The sequence below is a fragment of the Scyliorhinus torazame genome, chromosome 13 (genome assembly GCF_047496885.1).
Source record: "Scyliorhinus torazame isolate Kashiwa2021f chromosome 13, sScyTor2.1, whole genome shotgun sequence".
Taxonomy (NCBI): domain Eukaryota; kingdom Metazoa; phylum Chordata; class Chondrichthyes; order Carcharhiniformes; family Scyliorhinidae; genus Scyliorhinus; species Scyliorhinus torazame.
In genome coordinates, this window is record NC_092719.1 from 91,620,079 (window position 1) to 91,641,235 (window position 21,157).

General features: G+C 47.3%; 1 protein-coding gene across 1 annotated transcript in view; it reads left to right on the forward strand.

Annotated features, from left to right (window-relative positions):
* Nucleotides 1-21,157, forward strand: part of LOC140388187 (mitochondrial 10-formyltetrahydrofolate dehydrogenase-like) — a 505,408-nt gene that overhangs the window by 192,708 nt on the left and 291,543 nt on the right. Inside the window, exons 7-8 of the mRNA XM_072471959.1 lie at nucleotides 267-401; nucleotides 15,811-15,936. Coding sequence (XP_072328060.1) covers nucleotides 267-401; nucleotides 15,811-15,936 — 261 coding nt within the window. The remainder of the gene's footprint in view (nucleotides 1-266; nucleotides 402-15,810; nucleotides 15,937-21,157) is intronic.

Here is a 21,157-nt window from a genome sequence, read left to right on the forward strand (position 1 = left end):
TAGTTTGGCAGCATATCTACCAAGAAACCAGGTGGGAGATCAAAGACAAAGAAAGCTCCACCAGACATGATCTGGAATCTTGAGTCTAGTGATCACAATTGCTGTGAATACATTATAAAACAACTTAAAAATGGATAATGTTTGATTGCTGCTGAATTTATTTTTATCTAAAGAATGTTAAGCCTTCACTTTTTGCATGCTTGATAGTTTACTTGGTCTGCAATGCATCAATTAACAGTTTGTGCATTGTTTCTTACCCACTTCAGGCAGTCACTTTGTATGGTTCATCCATGTATAAAGACGCAATGCCATCAGGCCAGCCATTGGAGATCAATGGTGCCAGCAAGCCTGGCCTGGTAACCAGCAAAGGACTGGTCCTCTTTGGTAATGATGGAAAAATGGTAAGACTTACACAGACGTGCCATAATCATGGGATGATTTTCCTTCTAAATCTGAGACTTGTGAAATTCTGCTGACCATTATGGGGAAGTATTAATTTCACCAAGTCAACTCTCACAGTAAAAGCACTCATGAAAAATTAAAATAAGTTTGTTCATTCCATTAAATAGATTTAAAGGTAGTGAAAGTAACAGGTCCCAGCCAAAATATTTGTCTCGGCAAGGTTTTACTAAGGTTTAAAAATATGTACATAGAACATAGAACATTACAGCGCAGTACAGGCCCTTCGGCCCTCGATGTTGCGCCAACCTGTGAAACCACTAAAGCCCATCTAAACTATTCCCTTATCATCCATATGTCTATCCAATGACCATTTGAATGCCCTTAGTGTTGGCGAGTCCACTACTGTTGCAGGCAGGGCATTCCACGCCCTTACCTACTCTCTGAGTAAAGAACCTACCTCTGACATCTGTCCTATATCTATCTCCCCTCAATTTAAAGCTATGTCCCCTCGTGCTAGACATCACCATCCGAGGAAAAAGGCTCTCACTGTCCACCCTATCCAATCCTCTGATCATCTTGTATGCCTCAATTAAGTCACCTCTTAACCTTCTTCTTTCTAACAAAAACAGCCTCAAGTCCCTCAGCCTTTTCTCATAAGATCTTCCCCCCCATACCAGGCAACATTCTGGTAAATCTCTTCTGCACCCTTTCCAATGCTTCCACATCCTTCCTATAATGCGGTGACCAGAATTGCACGCAATACTCCAAATGCGGCCGCACCACAGTTTTGTACAGCTGCAATATGACCTCATGGCTCCCATGTTGAGGTATTGAGTTTCTCAATACCTCGACCAATAAAAGCTAACACACCGTACGCATTCTTAACAACAGTGAAAACAGCGCGGGAGGAGAGACAGCCGGGACAGTGAAAACAGCGCAGGAGGAGAGACAGCCGGGACAGTGAAAACAGCGCGAGAGGAGAGCAAGCCGGGAGATTTTAAAAGCGCGGGAGATTTTAAAAAGCGCGGGAGGAAAGGGAGCCGGGACATTGAAAACAGCGCGAGAGGAGAGAGCCGGGAGATTTAAAAAGCGCGGGAGATTTAAAAAGCGTGGGAGCTGCGAGTCCGAGCGGAGATTTTAAAAGATCGCGGCCTAGTTTCGGGAGCCCTTCGGAGGAGGAGGAGCAGTCTCTGTCAGGGAGAGAACCTGAGAACATCTAAGACACTCAGAAGGTAAGTAAGTGATTTTTACTCATTTTTACTTTTATACCTTTTTCAAATTGTGTCTGTCGGGGGGAAACTGAAGTGACATCACAGAAAAGCTGTGACCTGAGTGGCTGGTTGGGAATCTACACTAAATTAAAAAAATTAAGCATTGGTAACTAATTAAACATAATTACTTAATTATAATTTAGAGGGGTATCTAAGCCAGAGATCGGAGAGTACTATATTTAGCTTTCGCATTTATATTAGAAATCTAGTGCTAGGAAACAAATAGTTAACAGTAACTGTAAAAAAAATATATATATACATTTTTTTTAAAAAAAACTTTTAATTTTAATTAATTGACGCAATGTCAGTTAGAGGGGTGCAGTGCTCTGACTGTGAGATGTGGCAGGTCCGGGAGGCTTCCAGCGTCATCTGCAGAAAGTGCACCCAACTGGAGCTCCTCACAGACCGCATGGTTCGGTTGGAGCAGCAATTGGATGCACTTAGGAGCATGCAGGTGGCGGAAAGCGTCATAGATCGCAGTTATATAAATGTGGTCACACCCAAGGTGCAGGCAGAGAAATGGGTGACCACCAGAAAGGGCAGGCAGTCAGTGCAGGAATCCCCTGTGGTTGTCCCCCTCTCGAACAGGTATACCCCTTTGGATACTGTCGGGGGGGATAGCCTATCAGGGGAAAACAGCAGCAGCCAGAGCAGTGGCACCACGGCTGGCTCTGATGTTCAGAAGGGAGGGTCAAAGCGCAGAAGAGCAACAGTAATAGGGGACTCTATAGTCAGGGGCACAGATAGGCGCTTCTGTGGACGTGAAAGAGACTCCAGGATGGTATGTTGCCTCCCTGGTGCCAGGGTCCAGGATGTCTCCGAACGGGTAGAGGGCATCCTGAAGGGGGAGGGCAAACAGGCAGAGGTCGTTGTACTTATTGGTACTAACGACATAGGCAGGAAGGGGCATGAGGTCCTGCAGCAGGAGTTCAGGGAGCTAGGCAGAAAGTTAAAAGACAGGACCTCTAGGGTTGTAATCTCAGGATTACTCCCTGTGCCACGTGCCAGTGAGGCTAGAAATAGGAAGATAGAGCAGCTAAACATGTGGCTAAACAGCTGGTGTAGGATTGAGGGTTTCCGTTATCTGGACCACTGGGAGCTCTTCCGGGGCAGGTGTGACCTATATAAGAAGGACGGGTTGCATCTAAACTGGAGAGGCATAAATATCCTGGCCGCGAGGTTTGCTAGTGTCACACGGGAGGGTTTAAACTAGTATGGCAGGGGGGTGGGCACGGGAGCAATAGGTCAGAAGGTGAGAGCATTGAGGGCGAACTAGGGAATAGGGACAGTGGGGCTCTGAGGCAGAACAGACGGGAGAAGTTGCTGAACACAGTGGGTCTGGTGGCCTGAAGTGCATATGTTTTATTGCAAGAAGTATTACGGGTAAGGCAGATGAACTTAGAGCTTGGATTAGTACTTGGAACTATGATGTTGTTGTCATTACAGAGACCTGGTTGAGGGAAGGGCAGGATTGGCAGCTAAATGTTCCAGGATTTAGATGTTTCAGGCGGGATAGAGGGGGATGTAAAAGGAGAGGCGGAGTTGCGCTACTGGTTAGGGAGAATATCACAGCTGTACTGTGGGAGGACACCTCAGAGGGCAGTGAGGCTATATGGGTAGAGATCAGGAATAAGAAGGGTGCAGCACTTCCGGTTGCGGCGATGACCAGCTAAGCCGCACGTTTCGGCGGCTCCAGCTCCAACGGACCTTCGGGCTCTTTTAAGAGCCCCAACGGGAAATTTTCGCGCGACGAAACCCGGTGTGGGGTGAGTTAATAGGGAGTCCCCCCCAACGAAAGAGGAAAATATCGGCGGCGGCGGCTGCAGCGCGAGGAATCCTCGAAGTTAGGGACAGAAAGGAAAAAGAAACAAGATGGCGGCGGAGAAAGCCCAGGCGACATGGGGGCCCGATCAAGACGAATTTTTAAGACGGTGTGTGGAGCTACTAAAGAAGGAGGTGCTGACCCCGATGCTACAGGCAATTGAGGGGCTTAAGGAGGCACAAAGGACCCAGGAGACTGAGCTCCGCGTGGTGGAGCAGAAGGTGACGGATAACGAGGACGAGATCCTGGGCCTGGCGGTCAAAACACAGACTCACGAGGCGCTCCACAAAAAGTGCATTGAAAGGATTGAGGCCCTAGAAAACAGAGCACGAAGGAAGAATCTTCGGATTCTGGGTCTCCCTGAGGGAGTGGAAGGAGCAGACTGCGGGGCTTACGTGAGCACGATGCTAAGCTCGCTGATGGGAGCTGAGGCCCCTTCGGGCCCCTTAGAAGTGGAGGGGGCACATCGGGTCCCGGCGAGGAAACCAAAAGCGGGAGAACCACCTAGGGCGACAATCGTGCGATTTCACCGCTTTAACGATAGAGAAGTGGTTCTGAGATGGGCCAAGAAGGTACGGGGTAGTAGGTGGGAGAATGTAGTGGTACGGGTGTACCAGGATTGGAGTGCGGAGGTGGCGAGAAGGAGGGCGAGTTTTAATCGAGCCAAGGAGGTGTTACACAAGAAGAAGGTGAAGTTCGGGATGCTGCAGCCGGCACGACTATGGGTCACGATCAGGAGAGACATCACTACTTCGAAACGGCGGAAGAAGCATGGACCTTTATTAAAGAGGAGAAATTGGATCGGAACTGAGGGACTGATATTACAGGGAAATGTTACTGTCGATGCATATAGAGAAATAAATTGGGAAGGGGGGTGACACTAAGAAATGTGGGCGCCGGTGGGGGGGGGGGGAAAGAAGGGACATAGGCGGACGATGAGGAATGGGAGTGGGGTGGGAAAGGGAGCTGCGCCACAAGGGGCGGGTCAGCTACAGGAATGTTCCCGCGCCAGAAAGATAATGGCGGGAAGACAGGCGCAAGGTAGATGGGAGTTCCCCACACGGGGGGGTCAAGGAGTGAGCAGGAGAAGCTGGGGTCAGTTGAAGTCAGCTGACTTGCGGAAGTAATATGGGGGGAGCAATCACGCTAGAGGGGGATCTAGCAGGCGGGGGGGGGGGGGAGGATAACTGGGTTCTGCTGCAGAAATCAAAGAGGAACTGGCTAAAGAAAGGGTGGTCGGGGCTGGAATGCGACACCTGGGGAACGAGTGGGAGCGCGGAATCGGGACGTGGGACTGGCCTCGAGAAGGTGATGGCTAGTCGACACGGGAAGGGGGCAGGTAGCCCCCTAGTGAGGCTAATCACGTGGAACGTGAGAGGCCTAAATGGACTGATTAAAAGGGCCCGAGTGCTCGCGCACTTGAAAGGACTGAGGGCAGACGTGGCTATGCTCCAGGAGACGCACCTGAAGGTGGCGGACCAAGTTAGGTTAAGGAAAGGATGGGTGGGACAGGTGTTCCATTCAGGGCTAGATGCAAAGAACAGAGGGGTGGCCATACTGGTGGGGAAACGGGTAGCATTTGAAGCAAGGAGCATTGTAGCAGATAGTGGAGGCAGATATGTAATGGTGAGTGGCAGGCTGGAGGGAATGGAGGTTGTGTTGGTTAACGTATATGCCCCAAACTGGGACGATGCGGGATTTATGAGGCGGATGCTGGGACGTATACCGGACCTGGAGGTAGGAAACTTGATATTGGGAGGAGACTTCAACACCGTGCTGGACTCGGGGTTAGATCGATCCAGATCTAGGACCGGAAGAAGGCCGGCAGCGGCCAAGGTGCTTAAGGGGTTTATGGACCAAATGGGGGGAGTGGATCCATGGCGATTTCTTAGACCGAGGGCCAGGGAGTTCTCTTTCTTCTCCCATGTTCATAAAGTGTACTCCCGGATAGATTTTTTTGTTTTGGTAAGGTAGTTGATCACGAGGGTGGAAGAACCTGAGTATTCAGCCATAGCTATTTCGGATCATGCCCCACATTGGGTGGACATGGAACTAGGAGAGGAGAGGGAGTAGCGAGCACTCTGGCGATTAGATGTGGGACTGTTGGCGGATGAGGGAGTCTGTGGAAGAGTGCGGGGATGTATCGAGAGGTACCTGGAGGACAATGACGACGGGGAGGTCCGAGTGGGAGTGGTATGGGAAGCACTAAAGGCGGTGGTCAGAGGAGAGCTGATCTCCATCAAGGCCCACAAAGGGAAAACAGAGGTCAAGGAAAGGGAAAGACTACTGGGGGAGATCTTAAGGGTGGACAGGGAATTTGCGGAGATTCCGGAGGAGGGACTGTACAGGGAGAGACGACGACTCCAGACGGAGTTCGACCTGCTGACCACCAGGAGGGCGGAGGTGCTGTGGAGGAAGGCGCGGGGGGTGAGGTATGAGTATGGGGAAAAGGCTAGTCGCTTGTTGGCCCATCAGCTGCGAAAGAGGACAGCGGCGAGGGAGATAGGGGGAATTAGAGACGAAAAGGGAGCTACGGTGCGGAGAGCAGGGAAGATAAATGGGGTGTTTAAGACCTTTTACGAAAGACTTTATAGGTCCCAACCCCCGGAGGGAAAAGAGGGGATGCGGCAGTTCCTGGACCAATTAAGGTTCCCGAGGGTGGAGGAGCAGGAGGTGGAAGGCCTGGGGGCACCAATTGGGGTGGACGAGGTTATCAAGGGGCTGGGGATTATGCAGGCAGGGAAGGCTCCGGGACCAGATGGGTTCCCGGTGGAATTTTACAGAAAATATGTGGACCTGCTGGCCCCGCTGTTAGTGAGGACCTTTAACGAGGCCAGGGAAGGAGGGACTCTACCCCAGACAATGTCGGAGGCGACGATATCGCTAATTTTGAAGCAGGATAAAGATCCGCTGCAGTGCGGGTCTTATAGGCCTATTTCACTATTAAATGTGGACGCCAAATTGCTAGCAAAGGTGCTGACATCGAGGATAGAGGACTGTGTCCCGGGGGTGGTGCACGAAGACCAGACAGGGTTCGTAAAGGGGAGACAACTAAATGTCAACGTGCGACGGCTATTAGGGGTGATAATGATGCCCCCAGTAGAGGGGGAGGCAGAGATAGTGGCGGCAATGGATGCAGAGAAGGCATTTGACAGGGTGGAGTGGGAGTACCTATGGGAGGTGCTAAGGAGGTTCGGGAACGGGTTTATTAGCTGGGTCAAACTCCTTTATGGGGCCCCAACGGCAAGTGTGGTCACGGGTCGGCAAAGATCGGAGTATTTCCGACTATACAGGGGAACAAGACAGGGATGCCCGCTATCTCCATTGCTGTTCGCGTTGGCAATTGAACCACTGGCCATGGCGCTGAGAGACTCCAGGAAATGGAGAGGGGTGATTAGAGGGGGAGAAGAACACCGAGTGTCGCTTTACGCAGATGACCTATTGTTGTATGTGATGGACCCAGTGGGGGGGATGACAGAGGTCATGCAGATATTGAGGGAGTTCGGAGATTTCTCGGGATATAGGCTAAACATGGGGAAGAGTGAACTTTTCGTGATACACCCTGGGGACCAGAGTAGAGAGATAGAAGGCCTGCCTCTAAGGAAAGTGGAAAGAAACTTCCGATACCTGGGGATTCAGATCGCCAGGAGCTGGGGAACCTTGCACAGACTTAATCTGACACGATTGGTAGAACAAATGGAAGAGGACTTCACGAGGTGGGACATGCAGCCACTGTCGTTGGCGGGCAGAGTGCAGGCAATTAAGATGATGGTCCTCCCGAGGTTCCTATTTGTATTCCAATGTCTCCCTATACTAATCACTAAGGCCTTCTTTAAAAAAAATAGACAGGAGCATCACGAGCTTTGTGTGGGCAGGGAAAGTCCCGAGGGTAAGGAGGGGGTTCTTACAACGTAGCAGAGACAGAGGAGGATTGGCGCTGCCGAATTTGGGCGACTACTATTGGGCCGCCAATGTGGCGATGATCCGTAAATGGATGATGGAGAGAGAGGGAGCGGCATGGAAAAGACTGGAGAGAAAGTCCTGTAAAGGGACGGGTCTAGAGGCGCTGGTGACAGCGCCGCTACCGCTCTCACCAAAAATATTTTCCACGAACCCAGTGGTGGCGGCAACATTAAACATCTGGGGACAATGGAGGCGACAGAGAGGTGTGCTGGGAGCCCTGGTGGGGTCCCCAATCAGGAATGACCATAGGTTTGCCCCTGGGAGGATGGATGGGGGATTCCAGAGCTGGCACCAATTGGGAATTAGGATGGTGAGAGATTTATTTATAGACAGGACGTTTGCGAGCTTGGGAGAGCTGGAGGAAAATTATAAGCTGCCCCGGGGAAACTTTTTCAGGTATATGCAGGTGAGGGCGCTCAAGACAACAGGTGAGGGAATTTCCATTGCTCCCGCCACAGGGGATCCAGGATAGAATGCTCTCGGGGGTGTGGGTCGGGGAGGGCAAGGTGTCAGAGATATACCGAGAGATGAGGGAAGAGGGGGAGGAGCTGGTGGGCGAACTAAAAGGAAAATGGGAATAGCTCGGGGAGGAGATAGAGGAGGGTATGTGGGCTGATGCCCTAAGCAGGGTAAATTCCTCTTCCTCGTGCGCCAGGCTTAGCGTGATTCAATTTAAGGTGCTACATAGAGCACACATAATGGGAGAAAGGTTGAGCAGGTTCTTCGGAGTGGAGGACAAGTGTGGGAGGTGCGGCAGAAGCCCGGCAAACCACACACATATGTTTTGGTCGTGCCCGGCACTGGAGGGGTATTGGAGGGGAGTGACGGGAGTGATCTCGAAGGTGGTGAAGGTCCGGGTCAAACCAGGCTGGGGGTTAGCTTTATTTGGAATTGCGGAGGAGCCGGGAGTGCAGGAGGCGAAAGAGGCCGATGTTGTGGCCTTTGCGTCTCTAGTAGCCCGGCGTAGGATTTTACTCGTGGAAGGAAGCGAAACCCCCCAGACTGGAGGCCTGGATAAACGATATGGCGGGGTTCATAAAACTGGAGCAGATGAAGTTTGCGCTGAGAGGATCGGCTCAAGGGTTCACCAGGCGGTGGCAGCCATTCCTCGGCTACCTGGGGGAACGTTAGAGGGAAGATAGATGACCAGCAGCAGCAACCCAGGGGGGAGGGGGGGGGGGGAGAAAGTTTTACTTTATGTTAATTGAGTAGTTTACCATGTTGGTTAGTTACGTGTTATTAGACTGTGGTTATTATGTTATATGTACTGTTAAATTTTTTTTTTTTTATTCTTACGTTTAATGTGTAAGGGGAAAAAATTGTGATCGAAAAATTTTCAATAAAATATATATTTTTAAAAAAGGAATAAGGGTGCAGTAACAATGTTGGGGGTTTACTACAGGCCTCCCAACAGCCAGCGGGAGATAGAGGAGCAGATAGGTAGACAGATTTTGGAAAAGAGTAAAAACAACAGGGTTGTGGTGATGGGAGACTTCAACTTCCCCAATATTGACTGAGACTTACTTAGTGCCAGGGGCTTAGACGGGGCGGAGTTTCTAAGGAGCATCCAGGAGGGCTTCTTAAAACAATATGTGGACAGTCTAACTAGGGAAGGGGCGGTACTGGACCTGGTATTGGGGAATGAGCCCGGCCAGGTGGGAGCATTTCGGGAACAGTGACCACAATTCAGTAAGTTTCAAAGTGCTGGTGGACAAGGATAAGAGTGGTCCTAGGATGAATGTGCTAAATTGGGGGAAGGCTAATTATAACAATATTAGGCGGGAACTGAAGAACATAGATAGGGGGCGGATGTTTGAGGGCAAATCAACATCTGACATGTGGGAGGCTTTCAAGTGTCAGTTGAAAGGAATTCAGGATCGGCATGTTCCTGTGAGGAAGAAGGATAAATACGGCAATTTTGGGGAACCTTGGATAACGAGAGATATTGTAGGCCTCGTCAAAAAGAAAAAGGCATTTGTCAGGGCTAAAAGGCTGGGAACAGACGAAGCCTGCGTGGAATATAAGGAAAGTAGGAAGGAACTTAAGCAAGGAGTCAGGAGGGCTAGAAGGGGTCACGAAAAGTCATTGGCAAATAGGGTTAAGGAAAATCCCAAGGCTTTTTACACGTACATAAAAAGCAAGAGGGTAGCCAGGGAAAGGGTTGGCCCACTGAAGGATAGGCAAGGGAATCTCTGTGTGGAGCCAGAGGAAATGGGCGAGGTACTAAATGAATACTTTGCATCAGTATTCACCAAAGAGAAGAAATTGGTAGATGTTGAGTCTGGAGAAGGGTGTGTAGATAGCCTGGGTCACATTGAGATCCAAAAAGCCGAGGTGTTGGGTGTCTTAAAAAATATTAAGGTAGATAAGTCCCCAGGGCCTGATGGGATCTACCCCAGAATACTGAAGGAGGCTGGAGAGGAAATTGCTGAGGCCTTGACAGAAATCTTTGGATCCTCACTGTCTTCAGGTGATGTCACGGAGGACTGGAGAATAGCCAATGTTGTTCCTCTGTTTAAGAAGGGTAGCAGGAATATGCCAGGGAACTACAGGCCGGTGAGCCTTACTTCAGTGGTAGGGAAATTACTGGAGAGAATTCTTCGAGACAGCATCTACTCCCATTTGGAAGCAAATGGACGTATTAGTGAGAGGCAGCATGGTTTTGTGAAGGGGAGGTCGTGTCTCACTAACTTGATAGAGTTTTTCGAGGCGGTCACTAAGATGATTGATGCCGGTAGGGCAGTGGATGTTGTCTATATGGACTTCAGTAAGGCCTTTGACAAGGTCCCTCATGGTAGACCAGTACAAAAGGTGAAGTCACACGGGATCAGGGGTGAGCTGGCAAGGTGGATACAGAACTGGCTAGGTCATAGAAGGCAGAGAGTAGCAATGGAAGGATGCTTTTCTAATTGGAGGGCTGTGACCAGTGGTGTTCCACAGGGATCAGTGCTGGGACCTTTGCTCTTTGTAGTATATATAAATGATTTGGAGGAAAATGTAACTGGTCTGATTAGTAAGTTTGCAGACGACACAAAGGTTGGTGGAATTGCGGATAGCGATGAGGACTGTCAGAGGATACAGCAGGATTTAGATTGTTTGGAGACTTGGGCGGAGAGATGGCAGATGGAGTTTAATCTGGACAAATGTGAGGTAATGCATTTTGGAAGGTCTAATGCAGGTAGGGAATATACAGTGAATGGTAGAACCCTCAAGAGTAATGAAAGTCAAAGAGATTTAGGAGTACAGGTCCACAGGTCACTGAAAGGGGCAACATAGGTGGAGAAGGTAGTCAAGAAGGCATACGGCATGCTTGCCTTCATTGGCCGGGGCATTGAGTATAAGAATTGGCAAGTCATGTTGCAGCTGTATAGAACCTTAGTTAGGCCACACTTGGAGTATAGTGTTCAATTCTGGTCGCCACACTACCAGAAGGATGTGGAGGCTTTAGAGAGGGTGCAGAAGAGATTTACCAGAATGTTGCCTGGTATGGAGGGCATTAGCTATGAGGAGCGGTTGAATAAACTCGGTTTGTTCTCACTGGAACGAAGGAGGTTGAGGGGCGACCTGATAGAGGTCTACAAAATTATGAGGGGCATAGACAGAGTGGATAGTCAGAGGCTTTTCCCTGGGGTAGAGGGGTCAATTACTAGGGGGCATAGGTTTAATGTGAGAGGGGCAAGGTTTAGAGTAGATGTACGAGGCAGGTTTTTTACGCAGAGGGTAGTGGGTGCCTGGAACCCGCTACCGGAGGAGGTGGTGGAAGCAGTGACGATAGTGACATTTAAGGGGCATCTTGACAAATACATGAATAGGATGGGAATAGAGGGATACGGACCCAGGAAGTGTAGAAGATTGTAGTTTAGTCGGGCAGCATGGTCGGCACGGGCTTGGAGGGCCGAAGGGCCTGTTCCTGTGCTGTACATTTCTTTGTTCTTTGTAACCCTCTCAACCTGGGTGGCAACTTTCAGGGATCTATGTACATGGTCACCGAGATCTCTCTGCTCATCCACACTGCCAAGAATCTTACCATTAGCCCAGTACTCTGTCTTCCTGTTATTCCTTCCAAAATGAATCACCTCACACTTTTCTGCATTAATCTCCATTTGCCACCTCTCTGCCCAGCGCTGCAGCTTATCTATGTCCCTCTGTAACTTATTGTAACATCCTTCCGCACTGTCCACAAATCCACCGACTTTAGTGTCATCTGCAAATTTACTCACCCATCCTTCTACGCCCTCCTCCAGGTCATTTATAAAAATGACAAACAGCAGTGGCCCCAAAGCAGATCCTTGTGGTACACCACTAGTAACTGGACTCCAGTTTGAACATTTCCCATCAACCACCACCCTTTGTCTTCTTCCAGCTAGCCAATTTCTGATCCAAACTGCTAAATCACCCTGAATCCCATGCCTCCGTATTTTCTGCAGTAGCCTACCATGGGGAACCTTATCAAACGCTTTACTGAAATCCATAGACACCACATCAACTGCTTTACCCTCATCCACCTGTTTGGTCACCTTCTCAAAGAACTCAATAAGGTTTGTGAGGCACGACCTACCCTTCACAAACCCGTGTTGACTATCTCTAATCAAATTATTCCTTCCCCGATGATTATTCATCCCATCTCTTATAAACCTTTCCAAGAATTTGCCCACAACAGAAGTAAGGCTCACTGGCCTATAGTTACCGGGGTTGTCTCTACTCCCCTTCTTGAACAAGGGGACAACATTTGCTATCCTCCAGTCTTCTGGTACTATTCCTGTAGACAAAGATGATTTAACGATCAAAGCCAAAGGCTCAGCAACCTCCTCCCTAGCTTCCCAGAGAATCCTAGGATAAATCCCATCCGGCCCAGGGGACTTATCTATTTTCACACTTTCCAGAATTGCTAACACCTCCTCCTTATTAATCTCAAGCCCTTATAATCTCAGTATTCTACTCGACAACATTGTCTTTTTCCTGTGTGAATACTGACGAAAAATGTTCATTTAGCACCTCTCCTATCTCCTCGGACTCCAAGCACAACTTCCCACTCCTGTAAGGATAGAAACAGCAAGCATCTGGAAATTCATGGGAGTTCTTGCTGAATGAAGCCACTCCAAATCCAAGAATCACTCCATTTTAATCAAATAACTTTGTTTTCTCCGCTTTTGTTTCCGTTGTCAGTGGTAATTCAGTGTCACAGTGTATCATATCCACTGTCCATTCTACAGTGTCACAGTGTGTCATACACAGTGTGTCATACCCACTGTACATTCGACACAGTGTCACAGAGAACAAAGAACAGGCCCTTCGGCCCTCCAAGCCTGCACCGATCATGTGTCCTATCTAGACCAACCGCCTGTAACTTCTACACCCCATCTGTTCATGTGCCTATCCAGATAAGTCGTAAAGGTCGCTAACGTATCTGCCTCAACCACCTCACTTGGCAGTGCATTCCAGGCCACCACCAGCCTCTGTGTTAAAACATTCCCCCGCACATCTCCACTGAACCATTCCCCCCTAAACTTGAACCTGTGTCCCCTGGTAATTGGCATTTCCGCCCTGGGAAAAAGCCTCCAACTGTTCACCCTATCTATACCCCGAATAATATTATAAACTTCTATAAGCTCGCCCCTCAGCCTCCGTCTCTCGAGGCAGAACAATCCCAGTTTATTCAATCTCTCCTCGTAGCTAATACCCTCCATACCAGACAACATCCTGGTAAACCCTTTCTGTACTCTCTCCAAAGCCTCCACATCCTACTGATAGTGCGGTGACCAGAATTGGACACAGTATTCCAAATGTGGCCTAACCAACGTTCTATATAATTGTGATGTGGAGATGCCGGCATTGGACTGGGGTGAGCACAGTACGAAGCCTTACAACACCAGGTTAAAGTCCAACAGGTTTGTTTCAAACACTAGCTTACAGGTCCAGAATAAGGATAATCACAGGTTAAAGAGGTGTGAATTGTCACCTTTGTCACCAATTGACACCTCTTTAAACTGGGGTTACCCCTATCTCTGGATCTGTAAAGACTTAATTATCTGCAAATGCTCGCAGTCAAAGCATTGTCTTGCATCTTTGACTTTGTCTATATATATATATATATATATATGTTTCTGGAACATACCTCTTCATTCACCTGAGGAAGGAGCAGTGCTCTGAAAGCTAGTGTTTGAAACAAACCTGTTGGACTTTAACCTGGTGTTGTAAGACTTCTTATGTAATTGCAACATAATTGTTGAGCTTTTATACTCGACACCCCGTCCTATGAAGGCAAGCATGCCACATGCTCTCTTTCCCACCATTTCCACCTGTGCTGCCACTTTTAATGATTTGTTGACCTCTACCTCTACGCGCCCAGATCTCTCTGTGTCTCTGTGCCCCTGATGGTTCTGCCATTTATTTTATAGCTCCCACCTGAATTGGATCAACCAAAGTGCATCACCTCGCATTTGTCCGGGTTAAATTCCATCTGCCATTTCTCTGCCCAAATTTGCAGCCTATCTATATCCCGTTGTATTCTCTGATAATCTTCATCACTATCCGCAACTCCTGCAATCTTAGTATCATCCGCAAACTTGCTAATCAGACCCGCCACGTTTTCTTCCAAGTCATTTATATATATTACACAGAACTGGTCCCTGCAGAACACTACTAGTTGCAGACCTCCATTCGGAAAAACACCCTTCCACTGCAACCCTCTGTCTTCTATGGCCAAGCCAGTTCTGGATCCATCCAGCTAGTTCACCCCTGAACCCATGTGATCCAATCTTTCGCACCAGCCTGCCATGAGGGACCTTATCAAATGCTTTACTAAAGTCCATGTAGACAACATCCACAGCCCTTCCCTTATCAATCATTTTTGTCACCACCTCAAAAAATTCAATCAAATTGTTGAGACATGACCTCTCTTGTACAAAACCATGCTGTCTGTCGCTAATAAGACCATTCACTTCCAAATGTGCATAGATCTTATCTCTGAGAATCTTTCCCAACAATTTCACTATCACTGATGTCAAGCTCACTGGCCTATAATTACCCGGGTTATCCATGCTACCCTTCTTAAATAATGAGACAACACTGGCTATCCTCCAATCCTCTGGGATCTCACCTGTGGCCAACGAGGACACAAAGATTTCTGTTAGAGACCCAGCGATTTCATCTCTTGCCTCCCTCGGTAATCTGGGATAGATGCCATCTGGTACTGGGGACTTGTCCACCTTAATGCTTTTTAACATACCTAACACTTCCTCACTCGTAATATCGACCTATTCCAAAGTGTTTACACATCCCTCTGAGACACCCAATCAACATGTCCCTCTCTTTGTGAATTCTGATGCAAAATACTCATTAAGGACCTCACCTACTTCCTCTGGTTCTATACATAATTTCCCCCTTTGTCCTTGAGTGGGCCTACTCTTTCTCTAGCTACCCTCTTGTTCCGAAATTGAGTATAAAATGCCTTGGGATTCTCCTTAATCCTTTCTGCCAAGGACATTTCATGACCCCTTTTTGCAGTCCTATCTCCCTGCTTGAGCTCTTTCTACTTTCCTTGTATTCCTCAAGTGCTTTATCTGTTTTAGTTGCTAGTCCCTCACAAATGCATCTTTTTGCTTTTTGACAAGATTCTCAATTTCCCTGTTCATCCATCATTCCTGATTCCTGCCGTTGCTCTTTCCTTTTTACCGGCACATGCCAATATTGCACTCCCATCAACTGCTCCTTAAAAGATTCCCACATGCCAAATATGGATTTACCCTCAAACAATCTCTCCCAAACAACAGCCTCCAGATCCTGCCTGATCTGCCTTCCCCCAATTTAGCACCGTAACCCTAGGACAACACTCATCCTTAAGCTTACGGAATTGTGGTCCCTGTTCGCCACATGTTCTCCCACTACACGTTGATGACCTGTTTGGGCTCATTCCCTAGTACTAGGTCCAATATAGCCCCCTCTCTAATCGGACTACCAACATATTGTTCCAAAAAACCTTGGACACACTTAACAAATTCCTCACCATCCAGACCCGGAGCCCTAAGGGATTTCCAGTCAGTGTATCATACTCACTGTCCATTCTACACGGTGCTACACGGTGTCACAGTGTATCATATTGACTGTCCATTTTTAACAGTTGATGTCAGAGGACTTATGGAGACTGACAGATATTTGCTGGGCACTACACATTCAACTGGATCATCTTTGACCCAGCCTCCTGGGTCCGAATCTGAGACATGAATTGTTAATGCAGTACAGGCCTTGTATTGTGGAGTGGCAGTGCATTCTGAATGTCATGGAGTTATTTGAATCTTTTGGTGCCATGCACGCTTTCGAAATTAAATTGGTGATGTTTATTATTTTTTGCAGTTTGTCGTTCGGAACCTTCAGTTTGAAGATGGGAAAATGATTCCTGCCTCCAAATATTTCTCTTCTGGTGACGACGTCGCCGTGGAATTGACTGAAGAAGAAAAAAAAGCTGCTGAGGAGATAAAGGTAAGACCAGATTATCTGTCATGTGAATCATCAAATAAAACAAATGGGAGACTTCTTATTCTGCCATTGACCCTCACTGTCTGCGTTTGTTATCTGGCCCATTCTATTTGTCAGTCTCATTTTTATTTTTGCTTTAAGTCTTTATTTAATTTGAAATACTATTCATTTTCAACAGAGTGCTGGTCCAACACAGGGTTAGGTTCAGACATTCTATCCAGTCAACCGTACTCTATCCTCAATGTCATCCTAACCATGTATGTTTAAGATGCTAAAAAAAATCCAAATTGTTATTGATTGCTACGGTGGTGGTAGAAATGAGCTGCGCTGGTGTTGTGGTTAAACATAGTTTAGTTAATTATCAACGAGTGAAACATAAATTTTGAGGCAGGTGCTCTCCGAGTGTCCCTGCCAACATTTTCTTATCATGACCTCATCGCTATTTATGGATATTACAGGATTGCAACTGCAGTAACCTGTAGAATAATCACTGCTCATTATCAACTATATTGATGTAGGATTTGATAAATGTTTGGAATCATTTCCAGTCTCGATAATTGGAGTAAAATGTTTCAGATTATTCAGAACCCAAGTGGATAAACTTGACAGGGGATCTTTGGGCTGTATGGCCTTCTGCTCATCTGGATTTTCATTCACATGCTTACTTTCATTTGTGAAATGCTGCCAATTACCCCCTGTTTGCTCCTTAAACAAATGCAGCTGCTGAATAAGAGTTTCCTTGGGGTTCCCGAGCTGCTACTCAGTTGCAGCAGAGAATGGGCAGAAACTTTGCTTGCTTTCTTTTGGAGATCTGATTAAGTTACAGTATGAGATCAGACCAATCTGACGACACCCTACCCTAGCTGTAACAACCTTCAATTTAAATCTGCGATGCCATTTGTGTAAATCAAAATTCCAATGCAGTGTGCGTGATACTACCTGAAGCTCTGGATGTTCACACCACATATTTGTGCTTCAAGAACCTTTACATGCAGTCAGGTCATAAGTATGCTGAAAGCATCCAATTGTGCCTCACCGTCACCTCCCTGGAACACTCCACTGTCTCTGTGTTGCTCAACTGCTTGACCATATTGGATGAACAGAAACTTTCTTCAGTTAAATATTGCAAAGAATGAAGCCTTTGTCTTTTGTCCCCGCCACAAATCTTGTTCCACAACTACTATTTCCATCCCTCTACCTGGCCGCTTTTTGAGACTGAACTAAATTTTGGTATCCTATTTAACCCTGAAGTTTTCTAACTCCAGCTTTCCACCACAAAGACTATCTACCTCTAACTTCGTAACACCATTCCCTACCTCAGTTCATCTGCATCCAAGCCTTTATGACTTCCAGATAAATGTGATCTCATCTTAAACTCTGCTGTTTCTATCTTAAATCATACCAAGTCTCAGTTACCCATCACATGTATGCTCACTGACCTTGACTTCTGCTCTACCAATATTTCCAATTTAATAATGCCAACCTCCTGTTTCAATCTCTCCATGCTCTTGCTACTCTGTATTTCTGTAACCTCATCCTGCCCTAAAGTTCTTCTCTCCAGGACACAGTTTGTTTGAATTTGGCATTGTGTTCACCACCATTCCCTTTGTCCATTGACATCAAACTTTCAACATGACCCAAAATTCTGAAAATCCCTCACTTTAACTCTCCATGTCTCTCCCCCTATGAGATGCTCCATAAAGTCCACTTCTTCACATCTCCCAGTATCATCTTCTCTGTGAAATGCCTTTGAAACTGTTGGAGGGAATTAAAGTTGAGTCCTGGAGACTGTATTGAGCGTTAATGAAAAATCTTTATTTCACATGCATGCGGGAGAAACAGCAGCTCTGGCCTGAATGTTGCGGGTTCCAAGAGTCCGTGTCTCTCCCCGATTGTACATTGCAATGGCCAGTTATACTCCCCAATGTCGTAAAGTTCGGTATTTACATGTTAATTGTTTTTACTGTTGGATAAACGTCATAAATCTTAACATTAACATATTGATTAGTTTTACTGAATACCTGATGCAGTCAGGTCATAAGTATGGGAATTTGGGAATTTGAATCGAGGTGGGAATTGAATTGAATTGAATTGAATCAGTAAGGCAGCTCCTTTTAAATTTCAGGAGTTTAAAATAATTTAAATTAAGCTAGTATTGTGCAGTGTCGGTTAACAAGGGCTGCCCCACCCACTCACATAACTGGTTGGCAGTTAAGTGTCAGTCACTTTAATCTACTTTGATCTAAAAGCAGGTGGGGGAGGGGAGTCAATTCAGGACAGTTTAAAAAGAGCCACTTGTAAACTCACTCCCAGTGAGCCAGAGAGAAGACAGCCAGGAGTGAGACAACAAAGAGTGAGTTTGGGAATTTGAATCGAGGTGGGAATTCAAAGCTGGGTGGGGAGGAAGTGCTTTTTGTGACTGGTAAGTCGTGTTTCTGTTTTTCTGTTTCTTTTCATTGGTATATTGATTTATTTTTTTCTTCGTTGTTTATTTATTTATTTTAATTTTTTGGGGGGGAAATTGAAATTGTTGAAGTTAACCGAAGGTTTAAGACATGGCAGGAGATCTCAGACCCATGTCATGCTCCTCGTGTGCGATGTGGGAGCTCAGGGACACGTCCACTGTCCCTGGCTCCTTCACGTGCAAGAAGTGTGTCCAGTTGCAGCTCCTGTTAGACCGCTTGACGGCTCTGGAGGTGCGGATGGACTCATTTTGGAGCATCCGCGATGCTGAGGACATCGTAGATAGCACGTTTAGCGAGTTGGTCACACCGCAGGTGAAAGGTACTGAGGGAGATAGTAAATGGGTGACCAAAAGACAGAGCAAGAGTAGGAAGGCAGTGCAGGTGTCCTCTGCGGTCATCTCCCTGCAAAACAGATATACCGTTTTGGATACTGTTGAGGGAGATGGCTCACCAGGGGAAGGCAGCAGCAGCCAGGTTCATGGCACCATGGCTGGATCTGCTGCGCAGCTGGGCAGGAAGAAGAATGGCAGGGCTATCGTGATAGGGGACTCAATTGTAAGGGGAATAGACAGGCGGTTCTGCGGACGCAATCGAGACTCCAGGATGGTATGTTGCCTCCCTGGTGCAAGGGTCAAGGATGTCTCGGAGCGGCTGCAGGACATTCTGGCGGGGGAGGGTGAACAGCCAGCTGTCGTGGTGCACATAGGCACCAATGATATAGGTAAAAAACGGGACAAGGTCCTACAAGCTGAATTTAGGGAGTTAGGAGTTAAACTAAAAAGTAGGACCTCAAAGGTAGCAATCTCAGGATTGCTACCAGTGCCACGAGCTAGTCAGAGTAGGAATGTCAGGATAGAGAGGATGAATACGTGGCTCGAGAGATGGTGCAAGAGGGAGGGATTCAAATTCCTGGGACATTGGAACCGGTTCTGGGGGAGGTGGGACCAGTACAAACCGGACGGTCTGCACCTGGGCAGGACTGGAACCGATGTCCTGGGGGGGGGGGGGGTGTTTGCTAGAGCTGTTGGGGAGAGTTTAAACTAATGTGGCAGGGGGATGGGAACCGATGCAGGAAGTTGGAAGGGAGTAAAACAGGGACAGAAATAAAAGGCAGTAAGGGGGACAGTGTAAGGCAGAGAAGCCATAGTCAAAAATCAAAAAGGGTGACAGTACAAGGTACAGTGACTGAGGGGAGCTCAGTGAATAGGACCAGGAATACTAAAAGAAATAAAATGGGAAGTGAAAACATTAATGGTAAGCGACGCGGCAGGTTGTTACAGGAAGATATGGGTTCGACGACAAGGAAAATTAGGAGAAAGGTTAAGAGGAAATATAACTTAGGAGAGGTTACTGATCGAGGTGTTAAGATTCAGAACAGAGGTAAAAAAAGCCAACATAAGTGTACTTTACCTGAATGCTCGTAATATTCGGAATAAGATAAATGAGTTGGTGGCGCAAATCATCGTGAATGACTATGATTTAGTGGCCATTACTGAAACATGGTTAAAGGACGGTCACGACTGGGAGTTAAATATCCGAGGGTATCAAACTTTTCGGAAGGACAGAGTGGATGGTAAGGGAGGTGGTGTAGCTCTGTTATTTGAGGATGACATCCGGGCAAAGCATAACTTGTTGCCCTACTGTAAACTCAGTGGCGTGTACTGTTTTGGCGAAACAGGCCTTGCTCTGTTTCTTCCTGGTTCCAAGTCTCACTGCTGCGGCGCGTTGGGCTGCCTTTATGTTCTGTACTAGTTGTGTGACCGCGTTTTCATGTGTGAGGGCTGTAACTGTGGGGCTGGCCAAATCCAGTCCTAGTAAATACTCAGTGCCTTTCATGGGGCATCCGGTCATGAGGGTGTGGGGGGTGAAACCTGTGGATGTAGATACTGTGTTTCTTAAAAACATTAAAGCAAATGGGAGTACTGAATCCCAGGTGCTATTATTTTGCTGAACCATTTTCCTGAGGGTGGCTTTCAATGTCCTATTCATTCGTTCTACAATACCACTTGACTGGGGGTGGTATGCGATATGAGACTTTTGTGTAATTCTGAAAATCGTGAGGACGTTTTTCATGACCCGTCCGGTGAAATGGGAGCCTTGATCGGACACTATACTGCGTGGGAGGCCCCATCTTGTAAAGATGTGGTGTGTCAATATTTTAGCCATTGCCTTGGCCGTATTAGTTCTTGACGGAAATAGAACATAGAACAATACAGCGCAGTACAGGCCCTTCGGCCCACGATGTTGCACCAAAACAAAAGCCATCTAACCTACACTATGCCATTATCATCCATATGTTTATCCAATAAACTTTTAAATGCCCTCAATGTTGGCGAGTTCACTACTGTAGAACCTACCTCTAACCTCTGTCCTATATCTATTACCCCTCAGTTTAAAGTTATGTCCCCTCAAAGAACAAAGAACAAAGAACAAAGAAATGTACAGCACAGGAACAGGCCCTTCGGCCCTCCAAGCCCGTGCCGACCATACTGCCCGACTAAACTACAATCTTCTACACTTCCTGGGTCCGTATCCTTCTACTCCCATCCTATTCATATATTTGTCAAGATGCCCCTTAAATGTCCCTATCGTCCCTGCCTCCACTACCTCCTCCGGTAGTGAGTTCCAGGCACCCACTACCCTCTGCGTAAAAAACTTGCCTCGTACATCTACTCTAAACTTTGCCCCTCTCACCTTAAACCTATGCCCCCTAGTAATTGACCCCTCTACCCTGGGGAAAAGCCTCTGACTATCCACTC